General features: G+C 34.5%; 1 protein-coding gene across 2 annotated transcripts in view; it reads left to right on the top strand.

Moving 5' to 3' along the window:
* The window catches only part of LOC306872584 (glypican-6-like), a 192,411-nt gene that overhangs the window by 92,912 nt on the left and 71,628 nt on the right, over nt 1–27,871 (top strand). For both annotated transcript variants that reach the window (XM_079421200.1, XM_079421199.1), the window contains exons 3-4: nt 1,187–1,578; nt 25,065–25,230. In XM_079421200.1, the coding sequence (XP_079277326.1) occupies nt 1,187–1,578; nt 25,065–25,230 (558 nt within the window). The remainder of the gene's footprint in view (nt 1–1,186; nt 1,579–25,064; nt 25,231–27,871) is intronic.

Here is a 27,871-nt window from a genome sequence, read left to right as displayed (position 1 = left end):
TCTCCGAATTCAAATGTCCTTCTTTTGAGGACAAACAATCAGCAAGAGTCTGTTAAAAATAATCAGCACCTCGGGTCGTGAACACTTGAATTGCAGCATGTAGTCTTGAAAGACAAACCGGTCTGTATCCGTCTGAGCAAACGCTGCTGGCGGTGTCTTCCATAAATCTTTGCCTGCGGCTGGTAAAGTTAAAGCAAGACGTTAATTTGAGTACCATATGGTCGACTGGCAGTATTTCAGAAGCTGCTGTCTGCATCACATAATTTGATATCCACTCCATTTGAGAACAAGGTGAGAAAACGGTCTTGGGAGAGTCCCACTGGCATAACAAGCATTTCTGGAGCATTTCTGTTTTTTTTGTTTGGTAATTTAATACATGGACTGAGAAAAAATATTTATTTTTGCTTTTAAGATGTGGTAAATCCTAAAATAAAATAAAGCTAAATAAAAAATAAAAATAAAAAACGAATTATTACTAAATATTATAATTAATAATAATAATAAATGAACTTTTTTTTTGTTTTCATGTTGTGCAATGTTTATTTTTACACTTTTTACACAACAACAACAACAATAATAATGATAATAATAAATGTGTGTGTGTGTGCGTGTGTGTGCATATACAGTATATGTATGTGACCTTGTATGTATGTATCTATGTATGTATGTATGTATATATGTGTGTGTGTGAATATATATATATATATATATATATATATATATATATATATATATATATATGTATGTGTGTTTGTATATGTATTTGTATTTGTATATGTATATATGTGTGTGTGTGTGTGTGTGAGAGCCTGGAGCACAAAAACAGTCATAAGCACAGGTATATTTATAGCAATAGTCAAAAATACATTGTATGGGTCAAAATTATGGATTTTTCTTTCATTCCAGAAATCATTTCAGAAATCAAGTACAGATCATGTTCCATGAAGATATTTTGTAAATTTCCTACCTTAAATATATAAAAACTTTTTTTTTTATTATTAGTAATATGAATTGTTAAGAACTTAATTTGGACAACTTTTTTTTTTTTTTGTACCCTCAGGTTCCAGATTTTCAAATAGCTGTATCTCGGCCAAATATTGTCCAATCCTAACAAACCATACATGGAAGCTTATTTATTCAGCTTTCAGATGATGTATAATTTTATTTATGTTTTTCTCTATTCCAGAATTCTTTCTGGAGTTGCTGGACAACTCAGAAAAGTCTTTGAACGACATGTTTGTGCGCACATATGGCAAACTGTACACGCACAACTCGGAGATGTTCGAGGACCTGTTCTCCGAGCTCAAGCGTTACTACACCGGCGGAAACGTCAACCTGGAGGAAGTGCTGAACGACTTCTGGTCCAGACTCCTGGAGCGCATGTTTCAGCTGCTCAACTCTCAGTACACCTTCACAGACGACTATCTGGAGTGCATCAGCAAATACACCGACCAGTTAAAGCCCTTCGGAGACGTGCCACGCAAGCTCAAGGCTCAGGTCACCAAGGCCTTCATCGCGGCTCGCTCGTTTGTTCAAGGACTCATGGTGGGTCGGGAAGTGGCCAACAGAGTGGCAAAGGTAAGGCATCTATTTTTACACGAGTCTTCCTGCTCGTGCTCAGCTTTCACTGGACGTCTAGACAGGTCAGCGGCCTTCAGCGTCTGTCGATGAAATAGACCCCATACTGTGCAAGAGATCTGGAGAAAACATCAGTGAAGCAGAGAGATATGCTTTCCTGGTTTATTTCTAGTTCAATATAGTATCTTAAAATATTTAAACTATAATATGGGTTGTATTATATTAAAGTATTGTTCCATTAAATTAATAAAAGAAGCAATTTTTTTTTTATTAATTTAATGTAATAATTTTCAAATTATATATTTGATACACATTTGACACATACAATAATAATAATAATAATAATTATTATTATTAGAATAAATTATATTAATAATAGTAATAATAGTATAATATATTAAAGTATGTTAACTTCAGCACTTATAATATATTATAGTGTTATTTTTGGTCACGTAAACATGTAAATATTTTTTTATACACAATAAAAAAAGCTGAGTTTAAAAACTCAGCACACCATCTTCAACCCTCTTCTGCTTCTAGCGCTCTCTGCTCTTCTAACTTTTAGCCATACTTTTTGTCATCACTTTCTGTGCTCTTTGAGTGCTCTTCCAGCGTGCTCTGGCCTACGCTGCTACCACAATGAGAAGAAAAACCACCTAGTCTCGTTACATCCTTTTATCTTTTATTTTAGTTTATTTTCTTTAAATAAAGTCTTATTTATATTGAAAAGAGAAGTATCTCCCAAGTTAATGTCTTAATCTGCCGATCTTGTTACTGTGCTGTTTAATAGTGTTTTCACTATATTTTGTATTTGAATATCCAGTGCAGAGTTGATGTTATAGGTACGGCTCGTTCAGTGAATCGCTGCCACTTCAGTGATCAGCTATAAAACAGTGAGTCTGTTCAAATTCCCTATAAACTAATAAATGATTCCCTTTGAGCTAAATTAAACTATTTCCCTTTAAATTACATATTACCTTTACAATAATAATAATAATTATTATTAATTTCATTAATAATAGCAATATCATATATTATAATGTTAACTTCACTTGTAATATATCATAAACATGCAAATAACATGTAATTTAGATATATATATATGTTATTGCATTTAACCCATCTGCATTTAACCCATCCAACGTGCACAGACACAGCAGTGAACACACACACACACACACACACACAGCAGTGAACAAACACACACCGTGAACATACACTCGGAGCAGTGGGCAGCCATTTATGCTGCGGCGCCCGGGGAGCAGTTGGGGGTTCGGTGCCTTGCTCAAGGGCACCTCAGTCGTGGTATTGAGGGTGGAGAGAGCGCTGGACATTCACTCCCCCCACCTACAATCCCTGCCGGCCCAAGACTCGAACCCGCAACCTTTGAATTACGAGTCCAACTCGTAAACCAGGCTTTCCTATAGCTCAAATGGTAGAGCATGGCGCTAGCAACGCCAAGATCATGGGTTCGATTCCCAGGTAAAGCAAGAGCTGATAAAATGTAAAAACTGTAAATTGAATGCAATGTAAGTTGCTTTGGATAAAAGCGTCTGCTAAATGCATCAATGTAATGTAAACTCTCTAACCATTAGGCCACGACTTCCCCTTTTATTAGTCTTTTAAACTTTGCATAAACACCTTGTATATTTTGTAAAGCCGTTATTTTGTATGTATTTTCTGAAGGCCACTAGGTTGCATGTTTACATGAGTGTTAATGCGTCTTAGCAGCACAGAAGCGCTTTGATGTGACAGCGGCGCGCTGGACAGGTTATGACATCTGTGATGAGAGATGCCCTGCGGAGCCACGCACGTTTTTCTGAAGGGAAGATAAAAGCGATCGGCTGGCAGCCGCAGCGGGCATCTCTGCCATCGCTCAGATCCGCCTTTGATAGCTCGTCTCAATCACATTTTCCGCTGGATGTTTATGCTGTTTAATGGCTTACTGGATGATTAGAAGAATTATTGACCGATTTCCTGCTGAAGGAGTCCAGAGAATGTAGTGAGGCAGCCAGGCCTGGCCTGTTTTTTTACGTGCTTTTGCTGAGGTAATATGTTGATAAGCTGCTTTTGTATTTGTGTTCATCTGTGATGGCAGAGGTAGTGAGGAGTGACTGTTGTTTTTGTGTGTTATAAGGACCTCTGTGACGTTCAGCATGTCAGAGAGATGAGCACATCTGTTGCCGGTCTGTCACAGTTCACCTTAAGCTAGGGTTAAGGGCTGAGCAATATATAGACAATTATATATAGTTGTGATTGTGTGTGTGTGTGTGTGTACCTGGTTAGGACCTTGAGGAGACATTTGGTTCCCATAATGTAGGGAATATGGATTTGAAAATGTAAATGGAGGATATATTGTGTGAGAGGTATAGGTTTATGGTAAAGGGGTTAGAAAATACAATTTGTACAGTATAAATACTACTACACCTATGGAAAAAGGGAAACTCAACTTGAACCACAAAAACAGGATATGTAAAAACAAATAAACAAACATGATGATGCATCATCTGAAAGCTGAATAAATAAGCTTTACATTGATGTATGGTTTGTTAGGATCGGACAATATTTGGCCGAGATACAACTATTTGAATATCTGGAATCTGAGGGAGCAAAAAAATTTAAATATTGAGAAAATCACCTTTAAATTTGTCCAAATGAAGTTCTTAGCAATGCATATTACTAATCAAAAATGAAGTTTTGATATATTCACAGTAGTGAATGCACTAAATATCTTCATGGAACATGATATTTACTTAATATCCTAATGATTTTTGGCATAAAAGAAAAATGGATAATTTTGACCCATACAATATATTGTTGGCTATTGCTACAAATATACCCCAGCGACTTAAGACTGCTTTTGTGCTCCAGGGTCACATTTATGCTTTTATCTAAAGTGATTTGCATTAAGCAATTTGTGTTTTGTTTTGACTCAGACGGTTGTCTGTGAACAGCTCTAAATGGCCAAAAACGTGCCTGGTGTTCAGCAGCTACTTTAAAGCTGTTTTAACAACTACATATGGGGAGAAAAGACATAAATATGGTCCACATAAATGTTTGAATTGTTATGTTTTTGTCACTTTGACAGAGAGTTCACATGAGTGTGATTGAGCAGGATTATTCTTAGCCAATCAGACCGTATTGTTTGTAATGACACGTCTGTCCAATCCACAGCAGTAGGAAGAGCCGCAAATATATTTCTTGGTAATACCATATAATTGTCATTAGGAGAAGTGTTCTTGAGAAACGCTTACTGAGACCGCAGATTCTTGAAACAAAGTGTATATAATTACTCTTTTGGACTCTGCAAATGTTTGCAGAAAATTAAAAATAAAAGATATAAAAATACAAACTATATGAATGCTTCACATAAATACTGTACATGTGCAAAGAGAAACATTGTGAGTCAAGCAGCTGGTTGGGGAAGAGTGCAGGATGATTTATAGTGCATGAGCATGTAAACATACATATATTGTCTTTTGTGGGATTGTGTTCACAATAGTGTGTGAAAGGTGTCTATATATTTATATAACAAATATTCAACATTAAAAAAACCATACCTAATACAGAAAAGCCGCCTCTTCTTCTGAGTTGCCTTGATGACCACTGTCTTTCTTTCACTATCTCTTCTCTTCTGATAGTTTTTCAGTCAAATCGTTCTCTATGTGCAGTAAAGAAAGATCTGAGAATCTGTCCTGTGCCACTGAAGATCCGGAGCCAGATTCTCCTCATAACTGAGAAACTTTCTGATGTATAGCCAAACCAATGGGCAGCGTGAGTGCAAACTGCGGTAGTCTGAAAAAGTTTGGATATTTGTCCTTCAGTAGCCCACTTCATCTTTAAGTTTCTCAAGAGTAATCGGCGATGCGGTCGCACATTTCACAAGATCCATTTCAGCTGTCACAAGCCGCCGAGGGTGAATCTTATGACTTGCGTGCATGCTGAAAACTGAAAACTGCATCACACGCCACCATCGCTTCAAATTGCCTGTCCAATTCAGCCAGCAATGATTCAGTCCACCACATTTTTATTAGCGGGTTTATTAAAAAAATTAAAAATAACCTTGAATATCCATAATTTAGTGCTAAAGTGGGAAAGTTGCCATATTCAAGTTGCTAAAGTGGAAAAATAACGAAAAGTCCTCTCATATATCGCGACAAGTTGAGAATCATGAGTCGCGAGGATATGAGGCTTAAATATAGGCCTAACTGAAATTAATTTAGCCCAAAACGTACTTATTCTATCCACTAAAATAATACAAATAAAATGAGAAAATGTGAATTCTTTCATTTTTATGTTTTATTCATAGCTCAGACAAAATCATGATTGGCTCTCGTCTGGGGGGGCAGTGCCCCCCTCAGTTAAATGTTTAACCCAACCCTCTGGGTGGTAACCTAACTGGGTAAAATATGGACAAACCCAATTGGGTTGTTTAGATCCAGTGGTTGGGTTACTGCCCAGAAGGTTGGGTTAAACATTTAACTCAACCGTTGGTTGAAAACAACCAAGCATGTGTTCTGTCCAATATTTACCCAGCACTGGGTTGTATTTAACCCAGCATTTTGTAGAGTGTAGATAGATAGATACAGACAGACAGATAGACACACACACACACACACACACACTGTATTTCCAAGCCCCATCTCAAATACTCTTTTTAGTTATGACTAGCAGGTTTAACTCTCTTGCTGAAAAAAAAAAAAAAAAAAAATATATATATATATATATATATAGAACATGCCAGTAAGTGAAGCTTTCTAAATGATGACGTAAATTGGAAATGTTTTTTTTTTTTACTATACATGTCTAAAATCAATAATATTTTTTTTCTAGCTACAATAAATAAATGAATAAATCAAAAGCCTTTTATGTAAATTAAATGGTGTTCAAAGAAATTGAGTTTGCAAGGTACATGAGTGTATTTCTCCAGAATGCATATGTGAGTTACATCATGCAGCATCACTAATGGCTGTGTTCTGATTCTCTGAGTGTTGTGTGCTAATGGACCGGGCCTGTTTTCACAGGACTCTGACCCGTTCGAGCAGGCATGTCACTGACCTGATGTAGGAAACATGAAGAGAAACACGCTAAAATGTTTGTTTACATGCACAAACGCACTCATATACCTAGCCTGATACTGTAGTTGTTTTGACATTTTATTTGTAGCTCGGTTTGGCAATGAAAAATAAGCAGTTTGTGCTTTAATTTAAACAACTCAATGTTCTTGCTGCTCAGATCACTAATGGTTTGTCATTAGATAGATTTAATTTAGCAAATAAGCCAAAAAATAAAGGAAATAAATAAAAGGAGACAGTTTATTTTAACTTAATAAAAATAAAAAAGTAATTATTATTCCTTTATTATTTCTAACAGAGAAGATCAAATGTACATTCAATACGCTCAAATATTAATATCTCTGAAAATAAGTTTTACTTTTTATCTGTTTGAATTGTCATTCATATTATTATATTAAATTATATTATATTAAAATGCAATAATATAATTACACATTATTTCATCTAATAAATAAGTCATTATCAAATATATAATACACAAAAGATTAAAAGTTCAAGTACTTTCAAATGTTAATGTCTATAAAAATTGGTTTTGAATTTGAATATAATGTAATATATAGACTTATATACATATATAATAGTTGTTTTCATCCAATTGGAGCATCTGCTCTTATGTTTATGTGTATTTTTAATGTCAGTGTGCAGAAATCATCTAAAACAAACTGGTCTCCTCTGGAATAAACAGATCTGATTACATATTTGGGATTAATTGCAATCTGAGGCCTCATTGCTGTTTTCCCTGAATTAAGCACTGAAAATCCCATCATATTAGATTATGAGAACCATGTGGAGAATTCCATGCTGTACTTGGAATGCTGAAAGGGGCAAAAGAAGATTTAGCAGATTATTATTATTTATTTATTTCCAGAGATTTGAGGATAAAGTTATTTAAACTGCTGCAAAACAGCATTGGAGTATTTAGAGGTGTGTGTGGTATCTGATTTAAAGGAATAGTTCACCAAAAAATTAAAATGAAAATTTGCTGAAAATGTATTCTCAGATCATCCAAGATATAGATGAGTTTGTGTCTTCATCAGATTTGGAGAATTGTAGCATTTCATCACTTGCTCAACAATGGATCATCTTCAGTGAATGGGTGCCGTCAGAATGAGAGTCCAAACAGCTGATAAAATGTAATCCACAAGTAATCTACACCACTCCAGTCCATCAATTAACATCTTGTGAAGTGAAAAGCTGCATGTTTGTAAGAAACAAATCCATCAATAAGATGTTTCAACTTTAGACTGTTGCTTCCGAATATGAGCCTATAATCCATAATTTTGCTTTCTCCAGTGAAAAAGTTGTCATGTCTGAATCAGGAGAGAAATCTGCACATATCAAGAACTGTTAACAAGAGAAAACAGCTCTAAACAAATATGTCAGTGAATTATGGTGTGAGAGAAAAACGAGAAGTGGACTTTTTCACTGGAGGAAGCGTTTTATGGATTATGGATTTGTGTTTTAGCCAGAAGCAATAGTTTTCAAGTTAAAATGTGTTAATGATGGATTTGCTTTTTACAAACACACAGCTTTTCTCTTCACAAGAGGAGTGGTATAATTTAATTGTGGATTATTGTGATGTTTTTATCAGCTGTTTGGACTCTCATTCTGACGGCACCCATTCACTGCAGAGCATCCCTTGCTGCTGAGCAAGTGATGGAATGCTACATTTCTCCAAATCTGATGAAGAAACAAACTCATCTATGTCTTGAATGTTCCTGGGGGTGAGGACATTTTCAGCACATTTTCATTTTTTGGTGAACTAGTCCTTTAAGACAGTTGTGTGTGAACTAAAACTGCATGCTGTTATTAAAACAAAGAAAATTAAAGGTTAAAATGTAGCGGAGTGTCTATTTACACTAAGTACAGCCCGCCTTGTTGGCAAAGGCTATTTCCTCTAACTCTGCCTACTAACGTGTGATTGGGTTGGTCAACACTAAAAAAGACACTCATTCAGTATCAGTTTCAGCAGCGTAGATGGTAAGACACATGCTTTTTGATGCGATCGACCCGAGTTCAAGCCTGCCTTTTGCCGAACTTTTTTTCTCCCTTTTCAAATCTAATATTGCATCAGAAAGGCATTTATTTTCAATAAAAATCAAGGAAATAATCAAAAAGTTGAAAATAGAAGTATCAGGTAGGGTTAGGGTTGGTGAAGGGAGGGATTTATTATCCCAATAAGGTGGCATCCATTTAATAATTTGAATTAAAACTATAATTTGCACTCAATATGTTATTATTGCGTACTGTTTTATAATGTACTACAATACTGAGGTGCAGATAATTGCCACTATTTGCAATAAGTAGTAAAAATAGCAGAAAATCTTGCTATTTTAACATAGTGTAAATAGAATCTATAGCTATCGGCACTTAGTGTAAATAGCATATCATTAAAAAATACTGCTATTTTCACTTGATGTAAATAGCATCCATTGTTTTTTGCACTGATAGCATCTATCGCTATTTACACTGCCAAAATGTAAATACCTTTCAAGTTGAGTCGTCGTGATTGTCTGAGCTTAAACCACATTAGATTCATGCCACTGTGCATGTGAATGCAGACTTCTAGATATGCAAGCTTGATTTCACAGTCTTTGTGTTCTGAAATGCAGTTGATAATGCAACACAAGTGCACATTGTATTCTTACCGCTGCTTTTTAACTGTATGGCACAGATGCATGAAGGAAAGTCTGTCGCTCTTTTGAATTTTGCAAGAATGCACTTGATGCATGTACAAAGTATGCATGCATAAAATCAGTTGTCAGAGTATTTGCATTCATGTGTGTGTACTTGCAATAGAGTATGTTTCTTGCTTTTAGCTTTTAGAAGGAAAAGATAGGGAACTTTTTTTTCTCACCAGGATATTGTATTTTGAAGAGTTCAAATAGAGCTTAGACTTTTTTTACAGACATAAATCCTGATCCTAATAATAAAAGTAACATGTTAGAAAGTTGCATAGCTGCATTTAAAAATAATGCGAGCTTGACCTAGAAGTGAACTTTGGAAGTTTTCCATGCTTTATCGGGCCGTTTCGTTAAAAAAGAAACTCTTTTCTTACAGTTGGGAGGATAGAGTTGCCAAGCTCAATAGGATCAGTAGCCTGTCTGTCTCCTGAACAGACGTCTGTTAGTGTCTCATTGATGGTTTCCCATGGGAACGCCACCGATTTTCAAGTGCACATACTCTTTTTGTTTGAGAGCTGAGCTCGCCACATTGTTTACAAGAATGCCACATTCTGTGTCTTTGTGAAAGAGTTTACCTGAGACATGACTAAATGCTCATTTTTGCATGAGCTATTGCTTTAGCTGCATAAGGATGCCTCCTTCACCGGTTGACACTGTCATTTTAGTATTGAGATACTATCATAGTTTTTAATTCATATTTTTAATAAGATTTTATTTGTATATTAGTTTTATTAGTTTTTATATTAGTTTTTAATTTAATAATTGATAGAATGATAGTAAAACTGGAACACAATGCACTGTATTTATATGAAGGAATTATTTAAAGGTGTTTTATAGGTGTATTTTGGATTTTGTAATGCAGTGCGTAGTTTCAAATTTAATGAAAATGTCTGTAAAGTTAATGGATAATGTCCTGGGGGAAAATTTCTAGTACATTTTCTTTTTTTTTTTTTTTTTTTTTCTTTTTTTTATAAATAAATAAAATGAGAAATGTCACCAATTAGCTAAACAAAAAGTTTTATTTTTTTAAACATTAATTTCAACGTTTTAATTTTTTTTTAATGTTGAAATAATAATGACAAAAGTGTTTTAATTATATTTAATTATTATTATTTTTCCCCTACTTAACCATTCATTTAATTTCAACAAATGTATTACTTCTTTATTTGCATACAAACACCTCATTCTCTCATAATGGTGATGTTTTGAGTGTTTTTTGTAGTATCGAGATACTTTTTATAGTTTCTGTTAATATTTTGAATATGTTTTATTATATTGAATGTTTTTTTTTCAATATATTGACTGTTTTTTATGTCTGTATTTTAATTACATTTAATTTCAGTTGTAGTATTTTAGTACACAAAGTTAAGCTAAATTTAAATGAGTAATGTTGCCAACTAGCTGAGGAAAAAAATATATATAATTTTAATTCTGTTAATATTTTTTGCTGGTCTTGACAGGATTATTTTATGATCATAAATATACTGTTATATTTTTTATTAATCTTTTGAAAAAGTGTTTTTATTCAATTTTAATTTCAGTTAAAGTTTTAGTCTTTTTTTTATCATTTTTTGTCATTTATATTATTTTTGTCAGTATTTTTATTAATTTGTATTTCAGTTTTAGTTATTTTACTACATGAAGTTAAACTAAATTAAAATGAGATTTTTTATGAGATTTATTAGATTTTATGTATTTTTGAAAATATATATTTTTTAATGGTTTTAGTTTTAGTTAACTATAATAACCCTGCATCTGTATTTAGTACATCTGTGTGGTTGTTGTTCTCAGTGTGTTGGTCGGTAATTGAACATCAAAGCTGTCAGAGGCCGTGTTGTGACATTATGTCGGTGCGTTCCTGCCGCACTCCATGTCCCTGACGACCCCTGACATCTGAGACGCGGCTGAAGTGCAGACTCTGTCAAGTGCAGCACCTTTCATCAGCGAGTGAGCGGGCAGGTGGCCCTAGGGGTGTAAACCTAACACCGTATGACACTCCGGCCTGAGCCTGAGGAGTTGGCCTGGGAGTGAAGGGGACCACCGGAGATCAGGTAGACAGATGCCCGGCGCACGGCTCTGGTATTTTCCTTTTAGTCAGCCGGTGTATGTCGGGGTTCATCAAAAAAGCAGTCGTCTGAAGCAGTTATATGGAGGTGCGGGAGGATCTGATAGGAATGATAAAAGATAAAACACGGCCCTTCAGCTTCACGGCCGCAGATACCGGTTCGCCGGGGACGCTTGGGGTGACTTTTTCCGCCTGTCCTACCTGACCTAAGAAGGGCCTTTTGACTTTACAATGTGACACTGGACCAGCCTCGCTGGGACTGTCTTTCTCCTCGACTTTTCATTTTAAAATCCAGCCAGCCGTGTGTCCTTCCTGCGTGGAAAGAGCCTTTGAAAGTGCACAGATATAAAGTGAAGCAACATACAATACAAATACAAAACAGTACACATACAAAACAGCCACAAAGTTCAAAAATGAGCACAGCTTGTAGAAGTAGTCAAAAAATAAAATAGTAAAATATTTGTAGCAATTTATTAATGTAGCTTAGTTATATTTCACAGCATTTATTAATCTTTGTTTGTTAATCTTTGTTAACATTACTTAAAATGCAATTATTATTATTATTATTTGTTTGATTGTTATTTCACAGAGCATTAACTTTAATAGATGTAACTGATTTTATTTTATTTGACCTGTTTTCATTGCATACGCCTGGCAAGCAGCCCTTGCCGTTGTGTCTCTGGCAGGCACAGAACTGCTCTTTTGTTGACTGTTTGCATCTCTTTGATTCAATTTGCTGGTGTTAATGAGGGTCAAACTATTGTTCCTATGATGCTGGTTAAATATCATAATGCAATGCCTCATAGTTACCATCTCCATTTGAATTACTCTCCAAAGATAATTTTTACTTGCATTCAGCTCTTTCTGAACATCAGAGTAATATTCTGGGTTAAATACAAGTTACTTCCTCAGAAAATACTTTTGAATATGGAACCAGGAAATGTAAATCTAAAATCGAAAACATTACCCAATAGACAACAGTAAGCACAGCACAGAAACTGTTAACTTGTTTTTACTTCTGAGTGTTTTTTTTTTTGCAATAATACAACCACCAAAATGTTCTCACATAAAAGTGACTTTGAACTCGTTCTCCTCTTGAATGTATTTTTCTGTGGCTGTAATTGGCTGTCTCTCACTATAATACAGCAGGGGACATTAGAAGTGGCTGTTTGTGATTTGCACTTTGGCCAGAAATTGGCTGAAAAGAGCATATCAATAAAGACTTTGTTACCTCCAGCAAAACTGTTCTCAATAATGTCTCGATAAAGCCTATTGGATAGTTGACGATAATGTCACATTCACTAACCGTGTCTGAAGTGTTGCCTTGTCTGCTTAATATAAGTGTCATTGAGCTTGTGTTTTTTTTTCATAACGTCATTTATTAATATGGGTTTTGTTTTTTTTTTGGGGGGGGGGGGTATATTCTAGTATTTGGACTTATTTTGGGGAGGCAGGTCACTTGTTTTGTTGCCTGTTGCTTGTTTTGTTTGTTTTTTCTAGCAAGAGATTGCGTGTATGTTATATATGTTGCATGTATCATATTTACGAGTTGAATGCACATGGACGCCACCACAAAGTCATTATTATGATTGGGAAAACATTTTTTTCCCTTTTAATTGTAAGTTTCAGAGTTGTTTGTAAGTGAGAAAACATGTCCGACGTATTGGATATATTGATGGTAATACTGATACATTTATATTGATGGTAGTATTGATTAATAGTAATGATAATAGTTTTATTATTGTTTTTAAGTTGTACAAAATGTGATAGTACTGTACAATTAATAATATATTTGAATAATATATTTGAATGATTATTATTTCTAAGTTGTATGTGCAACACAATAGTATTGTATAATTAATAATATAGCTTTAATATATTTAATAATTATTATTATTTATATGTTGCATGTACAAAATACGATAGTATTGTACAATTGCAATATCATATATAATGAATAAAGTGTCAGTGAGAAAACATGTTGCACAGTGGATGCAACATCTATATTGACTGTAAATTTGTATAAATTAATGAAAATATTACTTGCATCAATAACAATAACAACAACAACAACAACAACAATAATATAAGTTGCATGTGCAAAATACAATGGTACAATTATTGCCTTGCCTTTCCTTGCCAAGAATATATAATGATTCAACCGACAACACATTCATGAGCCGAATAAAAACATTAAAAAGCAAAACCACACTAATTCATGCTGTGTATTCATCCTTTTGTATAAGTAGAGTTTTAAAATCTTGCTGAATTTTATAGTATAAATGTCTACAAAAATCTCCATCTTGCTCCGATCTATATATTGAACGCATCTGTCATATTTATGACTTTCCAACCCGTTAACAGTCGTAGAAGTTACATCCTTGTAGAAGTCCTCAATCTGTCGCCCAAATTTCACGGCCTCAGTATTGGCTCAAGCCCATGATCAGCAGCAGTGTCGTATAATCTTTATGAACATTCAGATCTGCTGCCCGGACGAATCTGTGCCCTTGAAAGTCATAGAGGAAGACCAAGAATCTGATGAGCATCTGAGCACATAAAGAGTCAGTCAAGCGTGATCCATAGCAAATACAGCGACGGCACGCTTGTCGTTATTACCTGGCTATCTCTCGTGTGTGTGTGTGTGTGTGTGTGCAGTACTGAGCTGATTGTTTTGGAGGGAGCGTCTCAGCTGGAGGGTTAAACTGTCTCTGTACTCTCACTGGCTCTCGCTCGTCCTCAGATGCTGTTCAGTTCAGACGGAACCTGTGTGTGGAAATACGCAACTGAGCATTAGAAATGTGCTGAAAGAAAGGCAAATTTGGTGAATTTGTGCAAGCTTTGTGACATTTGCAGCTTGCTACTTCATGTTAATATGGTATTATTTATATGCTTTTAAAGTATGGTAATATTTTGCAATAGGGTTTCACTTGATAACATTAGAAGCATTAAATATTATGAGCAATATATTTTATGTTAACTTAACAGTTATACCTTAAACAATTAAAAGGTTATGAAACCATTTAAGATTTTTATTTGCACTTTTGATATGTCCTTTTGTCATTTTATTTATTTATTTATTTATTTTAATATAGACCAGTTGCTCATATAACATTTCTAATTTTCATTTAGGTTTTTAAGTAAAAATTTTAATATTTATATTTGTGATATTTTAGCTTTATTTCAGTTTTAACAATAATTTAATAATTTTATTAAACTATAAAAATGATTTAGAAAAGTTTTAGTTTTAGTGAAATTAAATAATAGTTATTAATGGCACATACAAGGGATTTCGTATTTAATTGAACAAAAACTGAATGTTCACTGAAATAATTTATGTATATAAATGAATAAGTAAATTAAATAAAACAAAGATAATTTTACTATGTAAAAAAAAAAAAAAAAAAAAAAAAAAAATATATATATATATATATAAACTATTTGAAATATTTATAAAAAACTTTTAATTGCATCTCAATGACAATGAAATATCACCAACCCAGATCTACGCACAACAGTTGTGTTTGCATGTTTGCATTAAAATATGTTTTTGGCTCTTTTGTTTCAGTAAGGATATGAATGTTCATCTGTATTGCTCAAAGGTTGCTCTTTCAGAGCTCAGGAGATCTTAATGGAGATTTTAAGTCGCCTATTTTTAATTTAAAGATCACCATCTTCCTGATGTTTCTTATAAAATGCCTTTAGAGAAATGCAGACACAAATGAGCTGACATGATATATTATAAAGTTATAAACTTAACTCTAGAAGAGACACATTTCTGTTTGCCTTCCGTTTAAATGTCATAGTGAGTTTGGACAGAAGTTGCAATGTTAAAGGGATTTCTCTCTCTCAGATTAAAGCTCCTGTTGAGTGTGACATTGTTCAGAATAATCCTGCGTTTCAGGAGTGTGATCATGCAGCAGAAGCGTAAGAAATCTTGTTGTGTGGGTTGTTTCTGTTGCCTGGGGCGTAAGCAAAGGTGCTCTTCAAGAGTTCAGTCAAGGTTGGTTTAGTTTGTGAAAGATGTGCTAAGTTGTGCTGGCATGTTAGTTTCAAATTTTGCCATCTATTCATTTTCCAAACCGCTCGTCCTGTGTGGAGTATAGTGGGAGTTTTAATATTTACTCGAATGAAGGTGAGGTCAACACAGGCGATCAACAAACAGCCCACTAAACTCCAGCTCCAAAAACAATACACATTGTATTTATATTTATTTATATGTATATTCTGGCATGCCATTCAGGAAAATTTGAATATATGGAACGAAAGGAAGTCTGAATATATGGAATAAAAGTTTTAATATATGGAATGAAAGTGAATATACAGAATACAAGTTTGGATATATGGGACGAAACTTGAATTGGGTGGATGATTGACATTAAAGAGTTTACCGGTATTTTCAAACAAGTGAATGGTATCTTACTGGTAAAAAAACAAATAAATAACTAAAAAAAGAAGACTTGCTTGTGTGAACAGTACATTTGTGTAGTTCTGTAGTTATTAAAGTCATTCAATTCTGATAACACTGATATAACTAGCTACAGTATATTATTTTTCATTAAATACGGTCCAATTTGCATTTTAATTCCATACACTACAAATTTCATTCTATATATTCAGACTTTCATTCCATATTTTCAAACATTCATTCAAAATATTCAAGTTTCATTCCATATAATTAGACTTTCTTTCAGTATATTCAAACTTCATATTATAAATACCATACTTTCCTAAACGGCATGCCATAGTATGCATATATATATATATATATGCATACTATGGCATGCCGTTTAGGAAAGTATGGTATTTATAATTGTATTTTAAAACAACTAAAATGGAAACTGAAATAACAATTACTAAAATTATATAGATATATAAAAACAAATAATGAGGACAAAACACAAAACAAATCTTTAAATAATTTTTCCATGCATATAAAAATCTGAGTTATTATAGTTAACTAAAACAGAAACTAAAACTAAAAATAAAAAAAAAAATAAAAAAAAATATAGTGATACTAAAATAACACAGATTTTAATATGATTATATTATTACATTCTACGCAATTGCATGAAACCCAGCCTGAAACCTGACAGTTCATCCCATCTGATTTGGGTCAGGTCATTATTTATTTTAAATGAATTGTGATTAATCATGCTTATGTTTATCATGTGCATGTGTATGTAAGAGTATTGGTTTTCTAGAATGTGTATCCTGCTCTACTGGATTCACATTTCCTCTATACCCACTTTTTTAGCCGTCTTGCGAGGTGGCAGATGGCGTGTTGACTTTTGCCGTGTTAGTTCACTGGCAGTGCCAATGAGGCTAATGATGCTGGCCGGACATGCCTAATGTCCGAGAGAAAGGCCATGCGATGCTGGCGTGAGCGCTAATGTAAATCTGTAGAGAGATTGAGCTTTATTTGGATTAGTAGGACAGTGTGCAAATCTAGTTTGTGTCAACGCCAGCAGATTTCTGCGCTTGCATTCCATACAAGCTTTTGTGAAATAAATAACGATTACCGCAGCGCTGGAGGGATGATGTGTTTTTGTAGGACAACCTGTAAGTTCACATCAATCTGATTCCCTCAAAAACTCAATAGGTTTTTCCACTGGCTTTTGAATTATTGCAGAAAATGAGTTCTGTGACTGACAACATTTTATGATTCATGCATGGTTTGTTCTACAAGATAATCTTCACAAAGCAAAAAAAAAGTAAAAAGTTACACTATACATGAAACTACATCATGGTCCCGTGAAGCTTCCAGTCGCTCTTTCAATTTATTACAAAGAGCAAATTCTATGAAAGATTGAGTTCGATTAGTTTGCATAAGTTAATTATAAATGCAACAAGGCTTTAAACTATATTATATACTATAAAATTCTAAATAAAATATTATCTAATTTTAATTTCTAATTTCTCATTTTTTGATTAAAGTAACAAAAAATAAACAAAAAGCATAATACAAACATTATAGACATTTAAAGAAAATCAAGAAAAATTACATAAAAATGACTAAAACTTTAACTGAAATTAAAATCAAACAAAATAGAAAAATAAAAACTAATTCACCGTATTAACAAAAACTATATATGTCAACAATACTAAAATAACAGCCTCAGTTTAGCCACTTTTCAATCTAAATGCTTAAAAGTTACTGATGTATTTTGTTTAATATGATAAAATATGAAAATATTTTGAGGATAAACACGGACATTATTTCAACCAAAAACCCAATGAAGAAGTGCACGAATCATGCACGCTATAGAAATATTCTAAATAATTACAAAGAATTGGCAAGTAACACTGTTTAAAATTCAACACTTTTACATTGGATTTAATATACTTCAATCTTTGCTTTATTTCAATCTTAAAAATAAAGATTTCAAAAGGGGTTTCCCACAGTGATCCCAGTGAAGAACCCAAAACCTTTCAATGAATAATTAATCTTAAAAGAATAGCATCAAGACAATCTAAAGAACTGTTGTCCACCAGAAAGCAATGGAAAGGTTCCATACCAATAAAGAAGCTTTATATTTAAGAGAGTACCACTTAGAAAAATCCTGCTTTGCAGTGTACCAAAGTCCCAGTTAAGACCTGAGAAGTTGTGTAGTTTCAGTCATCTTCCTGTTCGCTTCGGGCCCTTATTAACTTCTTATGTCACTTCTCGCACCTTCTCAGCCCTTCTCTGACATTTGAAAGGAAAGAGAGGAACAGAAGGAGGTGCCACATCTTCTGTGATCTGATTATCTCATCTCCAAGCCTACACTCGCAAGCTGCTCGGCTCCAAGTTTCGCTCCTTCAGTGTGTGTTGGGGTTGATTCTGGAGGCCCGTGCCATCTTGGATTGGGCCTACTGTCATAATAACTGCGGATTAGATCCATCTGCTGACAGGAATGTTCTTTTTGTCGTGCCAAAAGCGTCACATTAGAGCAGCTCTAAGCTCGCGGCGTTGCGTCGCATCTCTTAACACCCTTCAAGGTTAATTCCGCGCCTTTTCCTAAAACCGTTGGTCATATATTTTCATTCCCAGATGCGGCTGAAGAGTCTAAGGATTTGTTCGGCAAGATTTCCCATGGGTCGCTTTACCCTGGCTATGCGGTTCAGTGCTGAATGAGAAATCAAATGTGCCAGGCTTAAAATGGAACACAATGTACCCAACAGGATTTCTGTGCAGTCGCTCAAAGGCATTTTATCTTCTCCCTGTACATGCAGCACAGTGTATTATTGTCCGTTATGTTTTTTTATACGCAGGACTCCCCTTTTCGGATTTATTTCAAGGCGTTTCCTTTCAGAAGGATTGAGGAGGCGCTTTTCTTCACAACACGCTGATATAATGATATCATTGTGCATTTAGGATTGGAAACCCTCATGAGGAAAAATCCCACATATTTATCTTTAAAGGTTATGCATGCAAGATAATGACGCAAATGCACTGAATTCCATTGGAATGGATGTAAATGGATGAAGTGTGACCGAACGCATGTAGGTTTTTCTATATGCATTGACTAATGTGAATTAGCAAGCATTTAGCAATCTGTTCAGAGGCTCAGAAGAGAATGTATAAAGACATGCGAGTCCACTTGTGGTTTCTAAAATCTAATTTGCTGTATTCCTGCTTGATTTCAAGCTGACCCGGCTCTTTTCACAGCCACCAGATCTTTAGACAGTTTGTGAAACGCTCCATCAGAGCTGCTGGATGACGTGCATTACTGTGATGCTAACTGAATCCTTCATTTGAATTTGATTATCTAATCTTTGATTTGAATCTTTATATTGACTTGTTATTCGTTGACTTGTATCTTTTGTATTTAATCCTTGATTTGAATATTTGAATTGAATCCAATCTTCTAATCTTGCATTAAATGTGAAATCTGTCTATTAAAGGAAGTATACACTGTAAAAATAGATTTTTCCAAGTTTATAATATTGTGGCAGATTTCCAGTTTGAGGCCATAGTTAATGGTTTGTTAATGGTGAGAATTGGACCTTAAATTAAAGTGTGACTGAAATATCGTAATAAAGTGAAAGTATTTTGTGGAATTTGTGCCAGAGCACTAGAGTTTCCATTTCTATTCAGTGCTTTCTATATCATTTTGTATATGCTAATTATTTAAAAGGTGGCTGTTATGAACAATTCTATTAGTCAGTTTACTTCATGAAGACTACTGATATATTCTGAATCTATTTTGAGAGTAATTTGGTCAAATTAAGCGTTGCATTGAGAATAGTTCAAATGAAAGTTTCTAAAACGACACTGAAATGTTTGAAATTTTTCAGTGTGGTATCCGTGACTCCCATGTTGACGGCAGATTTTCAAACTAGGGCCTTTTCTGGCCGTCGGCCTGTAAGCAGAATCGCAGCTCGAGGGATTTGACGATTGTGACCGGCTGCTGTGAAAAAGAGGGATTTTGCTGGAATCGACTGCTATTGTGGAAATGCGGAGCTCATAAATGACTCGCGGGTCTCACTGTCCTCAGGAAATCTCGGCTGCTGATCAAGCTTACTGCATGTTTCATTCTTCACGGCTTTGGTCGATTCCTGGGCTTTTCTGATTGATTTGCGACAGGGATATCGGAGCATCGCAAGGAAGGCTGCTTTACTTTGATGAAAAATGCATTGTTTTGCATGCTTTGAAACATGGAAATGACCTGGTTTGTGCTCCTGCATATCATCTCGCGTGTTGAACCTTATATTTCTGCTCCATCACTGCCAGGCATTTCTTCTGCGTGACAGGTTTGTCAAAGCAAAGATAGATTGGTGGTGGAAATATGTAGTGGGCAAACCCGCAGGAACATTTTATTGCTCACAGGTTACTCTTTAATATCTTCACGCTATGGGTACATGAGCATGACTCTGGAATAAATCATTTTGTTGACCTCAAGTGTATACGATCTATACTATTTATTGGCTTGAGGAATTTCATTACTTTTATACATTGGTGCACTTGGACAGCTCCATTTTAAAGATATGCGGCTGGTGATGTTTTTAAAAGCAGGCTCCGTATGAAAAAAATGCATTTGAAAGAAGTCTTTTATGCTCACCAAGGCTGTATTTATTTGATAAATACAGTAAGAACAGTACAATTCTGAAATATTCAAAATAGCCGTTTTCTATGTGAATGTGTTAAAATATAATTTATTTCTGTGATCAAAGCTGTATTTTTAGCATCATTTCTCCAGTCTTCAGTGTCACATGATCCTTCAGAAATGAGTCTAATATACTGATTTACTGCTCAAGAAACATTTCTGATTATTATCAATGTTGAAAACAGTTGTGCTGCACAATATTTTTGTGGAAACCATGATACATTTTATTTATTTATTTTGAATATTTTAATGAACTACTTATGAACACCAAACTTTTGAACTGTAATGTCTAATTTCCCCCTCCCTTATTAATCCAAATTTCACAATATATCCTTTAGTCATTGGGGTTTCTTCATTTACAGCACTTTTGTGAATGAATCTTCTTCTTTGGTATACAAATTTACAAACTCACTGACTGTACAAATAAATATCAAATTAATTGAAAATATGTTTAGGTTTTTATGAGAAGTTGTATTTATTTATTTTTTCTTGATTTTAAAATCTTGTACAATGGAAATGAAATCTGAAAAGACAAGGCACTCTTAAATATAAGAAAAGAAAAAAAATCTATGTCTGTCTGTCTATCTGTCTGTCTGTCTGTCTATATATCTATATGTCTGTCTGTCTATATGTCTATATGTCTGTCTGTCTGTCTGTCTATCTGTCTATCTGTCTATATATCTATACGTCTGCCTGTCTGTCTATATGTCTGTCTGTCTGTCTATATGTCTATCTGTCTATATATCTATATGTCTGTCTGTCTGTCTATATGTCTGTCTGTCTGTCTGTCTGTCTGTCTGTCTGTCTGTCTATATGTCTATATGTCTGTCTGTCTGTCTGTTTGTCTATATGTCTATATGTCTGTCTGTCTGTCTATATGTCTATATGTCTGTCTATATGTCTGTCTGTCTGTCTGTCTATATGTCTATCTGTCTATATGTCTTTCTGTCTGTCTATACGTCTATATGTCTGTCTATATGTCTGTCTGTCTGTCTATATGTCTGTCTGTCTGTCTGTCTATATGTCTGTCTGTCTATCTGTCTGTCTATCTGTCTATATGTCTGTCTGTCTGACATATAGACATGTCTATATGTCTATCTATATGTCTGTCTGTCTGTCTGTCTGTCTATATGTCTATATGGCTGTCTGTCTGTCTATATGTCTGTCTGTCTATATGTCTATATGTCTGTCTATATGTCTGTCTGTCTGTCTATATGTCTATCTGTCTATATGTCTTTCTGTCTGTCTATACGTCTATATGTCTGTCTATATGTCTGTCTGTCTGTCTATATGTCTGTCTGTCTATCTGTCTGTCTATCTGTCTATATGTCTGTCTGTCTGTCTGTCTGTCTGTCTGTCTATATGTCTATATGTCTATCTATATGTCTGTCTGTCTGTCTGTCTATATGTCTATATGTCTATCTATATGTCTGTCTGTCTGTCTATATGTCTGTCTATATGTCTATCTGTCTATATGTCTTTCTGTCTGTCTATACGTCTATATGTCTGTCTATATGTCTGTCTGTCTGTCTATATGTCTGTCTATATGTCTGTCTGTCTATATGTCTGTCTGTCTGTCTGTCTATCTGTCTGTATGTCTGTCTGTCTGTCTGTCTGTCTGTCTGTCTGTCTATATGTCTATATGTCTATCTATATGGCTGTCTGTCTGTCTATATGTCTGTCTGTCTGTTTGTCTATATGTCTGTCTGTCTGTCTATATGTCTATATGTCTGTCTGTCAGTCTGTCTATATGTCTATATGTCTGTCTGTCTGTCTGTCTATATGTCTATCTGTCTATATGTCTTTCTGTCTGTCTATACGTCTATATGTCTGTCTATATGTCTGTCTGTCTGTCTATATGTCTGTCTATATGTCTGTCTGTCTATATGTCTGTCTGTCTATCTGTCTGTCTATCTGTCTATATGTCTGTCTGTCTGTCTGTCTGTCTGTCTGTCTATATGTCTATATGTCTATCTATATGTCTGTCTGTCTGTCTGTCTGTCCGTTTTTAATCTGAAAGATCAAGCCCTAATTTAACTTTTCTGCACTATAAAAAATTAAGGAAAAATTGCCTAAATAAAAGTATGAAATAAAATGAAACAAATAGTTCTGTTCATAGTTTTACAGTGGCAGAGAAGTCAGCAGTGTGTTTCCATTGAACACACTTCTTGTAAGCACGAAAATAATATTCAGTCACGGAGCACAGTGAAATATCCTGCCGGTATCCCTTGTTCAAAGTCTCATGTGCAACTAGACCGTCTCTGTGTATACTGCGTGAAGCTAATGGCTGATTAGGAATCGTATGAAAAAGCTGTCAGCTCACGGTGCGAGAGAGACTCGCTGTGATGTAATTGCAGACACACTGCGTTCAAAGCTCTCCTGCGCTCTGCATTTGATGTGGGAGTTTAAAACGGGCCGCGTCAGAGCAGCTCTGTTTGATCCTCTCCCCTCATAGTCTTCCAGAAACACTGGTAGCTTTGCAGCGGGAGAGGAAGGGTGTCTGGATCATCACAGACGAGCAGAATGATGAAGACGCCAAGAGTTTATCCCCAAATCCGTAGGTGTGACGCGCAACTGATCCTCCGCTTGTTCTTTCAATTACGGGCCGACGGTGGAGTCGTGTAAAGCAAAGATTTTGAAGGGTAAATAAGTGGAGCTTGACAGGATACATGTGTTTGAAACATTAGCAAAGTTCATTGAAAACTCACTGCCATACTCTCCCTCAGAAGAAGGCAAAGCCTAGATGAAGGTGCTGCTGATCTATTAAAAAGAATAAACGGAGGTGTAAGATTGCTAGTGTATCGAATATTGCATACTGCCTACCCTTTTTACCTTCACTAATCCAGGAAATAAAATGGTTATTTCTAATTTTTAGTCTTGTGTAAAAATGAGAAATCTCTTGGCAGTCCAATTCCGAGTTAAGAAAATAATGTATTTTATGCTGCACATTTTGGAATTATTATTATTATTATTATTATTATTACTAGTCTGCAGGGGTTTTCAGTGTTGTTTCAGTATTATTTTATACAAATTTTAGTATTATTGAATGTTTTGTATATTTATATGAATACTTTTGTAGAGTATATTTGAATTAGCTTTTATTAATTTAAAATGACTACAGTATATAAGTAATCAATATAAATTATGGCATAAGATATGGGAGTGCAAGGTAATGGGATGAAGTTTAAAATAAGAAATAAAATCACAAGAGTAAGATCTATTGAACTGTAAGTCACAAATAAGAGAAACAAACTTGCAATTGTGAAATGTAAAGATTAAAGATTTGTATTAATATTTTGAATTAGCTCTTCATTTTAATTAAATTTATCATCTTTTGATTTAATTTTAATTGAAGTTTTAGTTTTATTTATTAATTGATTTATTGATTGATTTTATTTGTCAGCTTAATATAATTGACCTAAAATTATTTTGTTTTAATTTCAGTTAATAGTAACAGCACTTAAATATATTTAAGTGTCTAAAACAGTAAACTTCATTCATTCAACAGTTTATTCTAGTCATAAAAATCTGAGTGTGATGTTCTAGTGATAACAGTGCTCCAACCATTTTATAACACTACACTTATAAAATCCACTATCATGTCACAGAATGTAGTTTTAATATTTTTTTATTTTTGTACTTGATTATACTTCAAATATCCGGTTTGTTAATAAAGATAACAAACCACAGCTGTAAGATCTGAAGTCACAATTAAGAGAAATAAACTTGCAATGGTAAACTAATATTTAAGTTTTAATTTTTTTATTTTTTTTACTTTGAAGCAGAAGATAATCCTGAGCACACCTTGGTTGTATATGTTGTTGTTTGTTTTTTTGTTCATTTCACTTCATTTTCCGATTTTCACTCTCAGACCTCCTGTGAAAGTCAAATGTCCAAGAGTGTGAGATGTCACATGCTGCAGTTGTAGTTGTAGTTATAAAGCAACACTGTCAGGTTTGTTCAGAGCAATCAACACATGTCCTTTTGGATCTCAGCGAGAAACTCGCCGTGTGTTTCCAGTTGACCGTCTGCCTCTTTTCTGTGCGGCCTTGCCCTTCGGAGAGCTGCCTCCGCGTTATGGACAGAAGATGGCTGGCGTACAAGCTCTGAGTCAAGTGTACAGATAGAGAATGACACACAATTATCAGAGACGGCTGCAAGTATATATATGTCTGCCCTGAAGGCTAGCTGATGTCAGAATGCTGTCGCTTGAGGTCCGTCAACAAGTGTCTGCGAATGTTGTACCCTTGCACCCATACTGACGTTGAAAATGGACGTGCATTGAGTGCATGCAGTGCTTTTGCGAATATCTCACCCCAATGTTCTTTAAAAGACACGTTTGACCTGTTGTCTATGCGGTTCTTCACTATAAAAACCACTTTAAGTGTGGCAAGAACCGCTCAGACCCTTTCAATACCCAACAGAGGTCCTTTCATAGATTATGAGTGCATAGTGGAGCATCCCGCTAGAATATATTTCTACTCGTTTCTCGATTTGTTCCAGCAGCTTGCAGAACAACTCTCAAATATAGTATATAGTCAGGGCTAACTTCTTTCCATTTGTATTGCTCCTGCAGGTCAATATATCTCCAGGTTGCAGTAAAGCATTGACTAAAATGCTGTACTGTCCGTACTGTGGAGGAATGCCAGGCCTCAAACCCTGCGCCAACTACTGCCAAAATGTCATGCGGGGCTGCCTGGCCAACCAAGCGGACCTGGACCCGGAGTGGAACCTCTTCATCGGTAAGAGCCGCATTCTTGTTTCCGGCTCAGTTTTCAAATATAGATTCCTCCTTTTAGATGGCTGCCCAGTGGAATTTTGAGCTTCTGTAAGAAATGATTCCCAGTATTCAGAGACTGTTTGCATAGATATTTTGGCTTTATATTCATGGATTTATATAAACAGGAAAGTGGTTCTTTTACTTTCTTTTCCTTGCTTTCACAAGTAGTGTCTGGTCTTATTCCGAATGATTCATGAGTGCACACTCCAGTGTTTTAATTTAATTTAATTTAATTTAATTTATTTTTATTTTATTTAATTTAATTTAATTTAATTTAATTTAATTTAATTTAATTTAATTTAATTTTATTTTATTTTATTTTATTTTATTTTATTTTATTTTATTTTATTTTATTTTATTTTATTTTATTTTATTTTATTTTATTTTATTTTATTTTAATGATTATTAAACATTTACATTCACACATTTGGCAGAATCAAATCATTGTCAAACGTTATTTTAGTATTTAGTAAATATTTAGTTTTGTTAATATTTTAAATATTTTATTTTTAGATTTTATGTTCTCACTTTAATTTTAGAGAACGTTTAGCAATTTGGTTGTGCTTTTATTATTTGTATCACTTTTCCAAATACTGTATACATGTATTATTAGTATTTATTCATTTTTATTTGTTTAATTTGTGATTTGCTTTTTGATTTTTTTTTTTTGTTGTTTTCAGTATCATTTTATATATATATATATATATATATATATATATATATGTATGTATGTGTGTGTGTGTGTGTGTGTGTGTTTTGTTTTCTTGAGATTGTATATATATATATAATATAATATATAATATATTCTTGTATAATATATTCTTGGTTCAGTATATTTACTTTTTTTCCCTTCCAAACATTTGTATTTCAGTGCAACGCAATCTTTAGCCAACTCACATAGAGTTCTGGCTCCATTCTGGTGTTTTATGTCACATTGCTGGAGTAAAACAGGTTGTGAATGTCATTTCATGTTGCTTTTATGTTGTTTTCATGTTGAGAGCTTGCTTGATTTCAGAAACACTGCTAATTGCTCACTGGCGGTTTGCACCTCAAATCTGCTGAATGTTTAATGCATTTCCATTGATGGAACATAAATATAGTTTGAGTGACGGTTCAGCTTGTTTCATATGACCTATAGGCGCTAGCTTTAGCAGCTTAATGCCGTCCACCCACAAAAATGACTGCAGAGACGGTCCATAAAAGCTATGCAACATACTCAATGCAATGTGAAAATGCATATGTTGTATAACCTAGAAAGTGAAACTATTTAAATAGTGAATAATGCATTTAATGCATGTTACTTTTTAGGCTAAATGTCCTGATGTGGCGTGCATTTGGTTTGCCTTTCTTGTTTTGTATTTTTCAGAGCTCATTTTCTGCGCTATAGATTTTAAATCAGTATTTCGCTCCCCCGCTGAGAGATATCGACTGGCTTTATGGTGCCACAGTTCGATTAGCAAAAGAGGATAATTCATTTTGTTTTGAATATTTGTAGAAAGCTGGTTCTTGTTTGAAACAGCTTGGCTTTGTGCACCGGGCTCGGACAGGCCGTCGTAGAGACTGACCTTTGCTCCATGTGGCATACGTGGCATTTACCCGCAGCCTCTGTTGACGTGCCCTTCTCACCTGCATTGATTGACAGGCCTGTGAAGACATTCAGATGGCGTCTCGCGCAGCTCTAGCCTCATTCACATCGATTGTAGAAATTGTGTGGTTTACCAAACTTCCACAGAAGCAGCCTGGGAAGGCCTTTTGGAAATCGGCAGTATTGAGCAGACTGCGTTGACCGGCATGGGTTTTTTAAGGGACGATGCCAATAGCGCTAACTCAAGGGCGTATATATGTGATATGGGTTAATGTAGTGTAATTATAGCAATTCTCAAAGGAAAAGCTGTTCTTTTATAGTTGAGGAGAGAGTTAGTGGAGCTCTCTTGCATGTTTCTGTATCAACTTCGGCTCAGATGTTTCTCCTAACATGCATGAAAAAGTGTAGAACTGTAAAAATGAATATGGATTGCAGCTCAGATCAGAGAAACGTTCGAGGTCTCTGATTTTTGATTGCAGAAATTTTTGACATCTATTTTAGTTAGCATTTTAGTAGATATTACTAGTGCAAAATTACCCAGATTATGCAGAGCTGTAGTAGCTGCTAATGGTGGATATTTTGATGAATCAAAAAATTTAGTTTTTTCTATGTATAAACTGTTTATGTAATAAAATATGTTTTTGTAGTTTGTGTTGTCCCTTATCAGTGCAAAATTATCACAAATTAAAAAGGATTCCTGCCAATATTGTCCAAAACCCCACTTTTCTAGAGCGTTTCCAAACTTTTGGAGGCCAGTATATATATACAATCCAAATATTTCAGCTAGTTGTTAAGGCACCATTTCTTTACCTATTAGTTTACCTTGATGTACTAAAATGGAAATAACAAACATTTTATGTACTTTTGACATTTTTAGTCTCTCATTTTTGTTAGTTTATTATATTTCTAATTTGATTTAATTTACTTTTATGTGTTTTAGTAATAATTCTGTTAAAGTTGACGTTTTCCATCTAATGTTTATATAAAAACTTGCAATTGCATAACTGAAGTGGATATA

Source organism: Barbus barbus, assembly GCF_936440315.1.
Source record: "Barbus barbus genome assembly, chromosome: 7".
In the NCBI taxonomy this organism is placed as follows: domain Eukaryota; kingdom Metazoa; phylum Chordata; class Actinopteri; order Cypriniformes; family Cyprinidae; genus Barbus; species Barbus barbus.
Note: the sequence above shows the minus strand (reverse complement) of the source record. Positions and strands in the feature narration are given on the sequence as shown.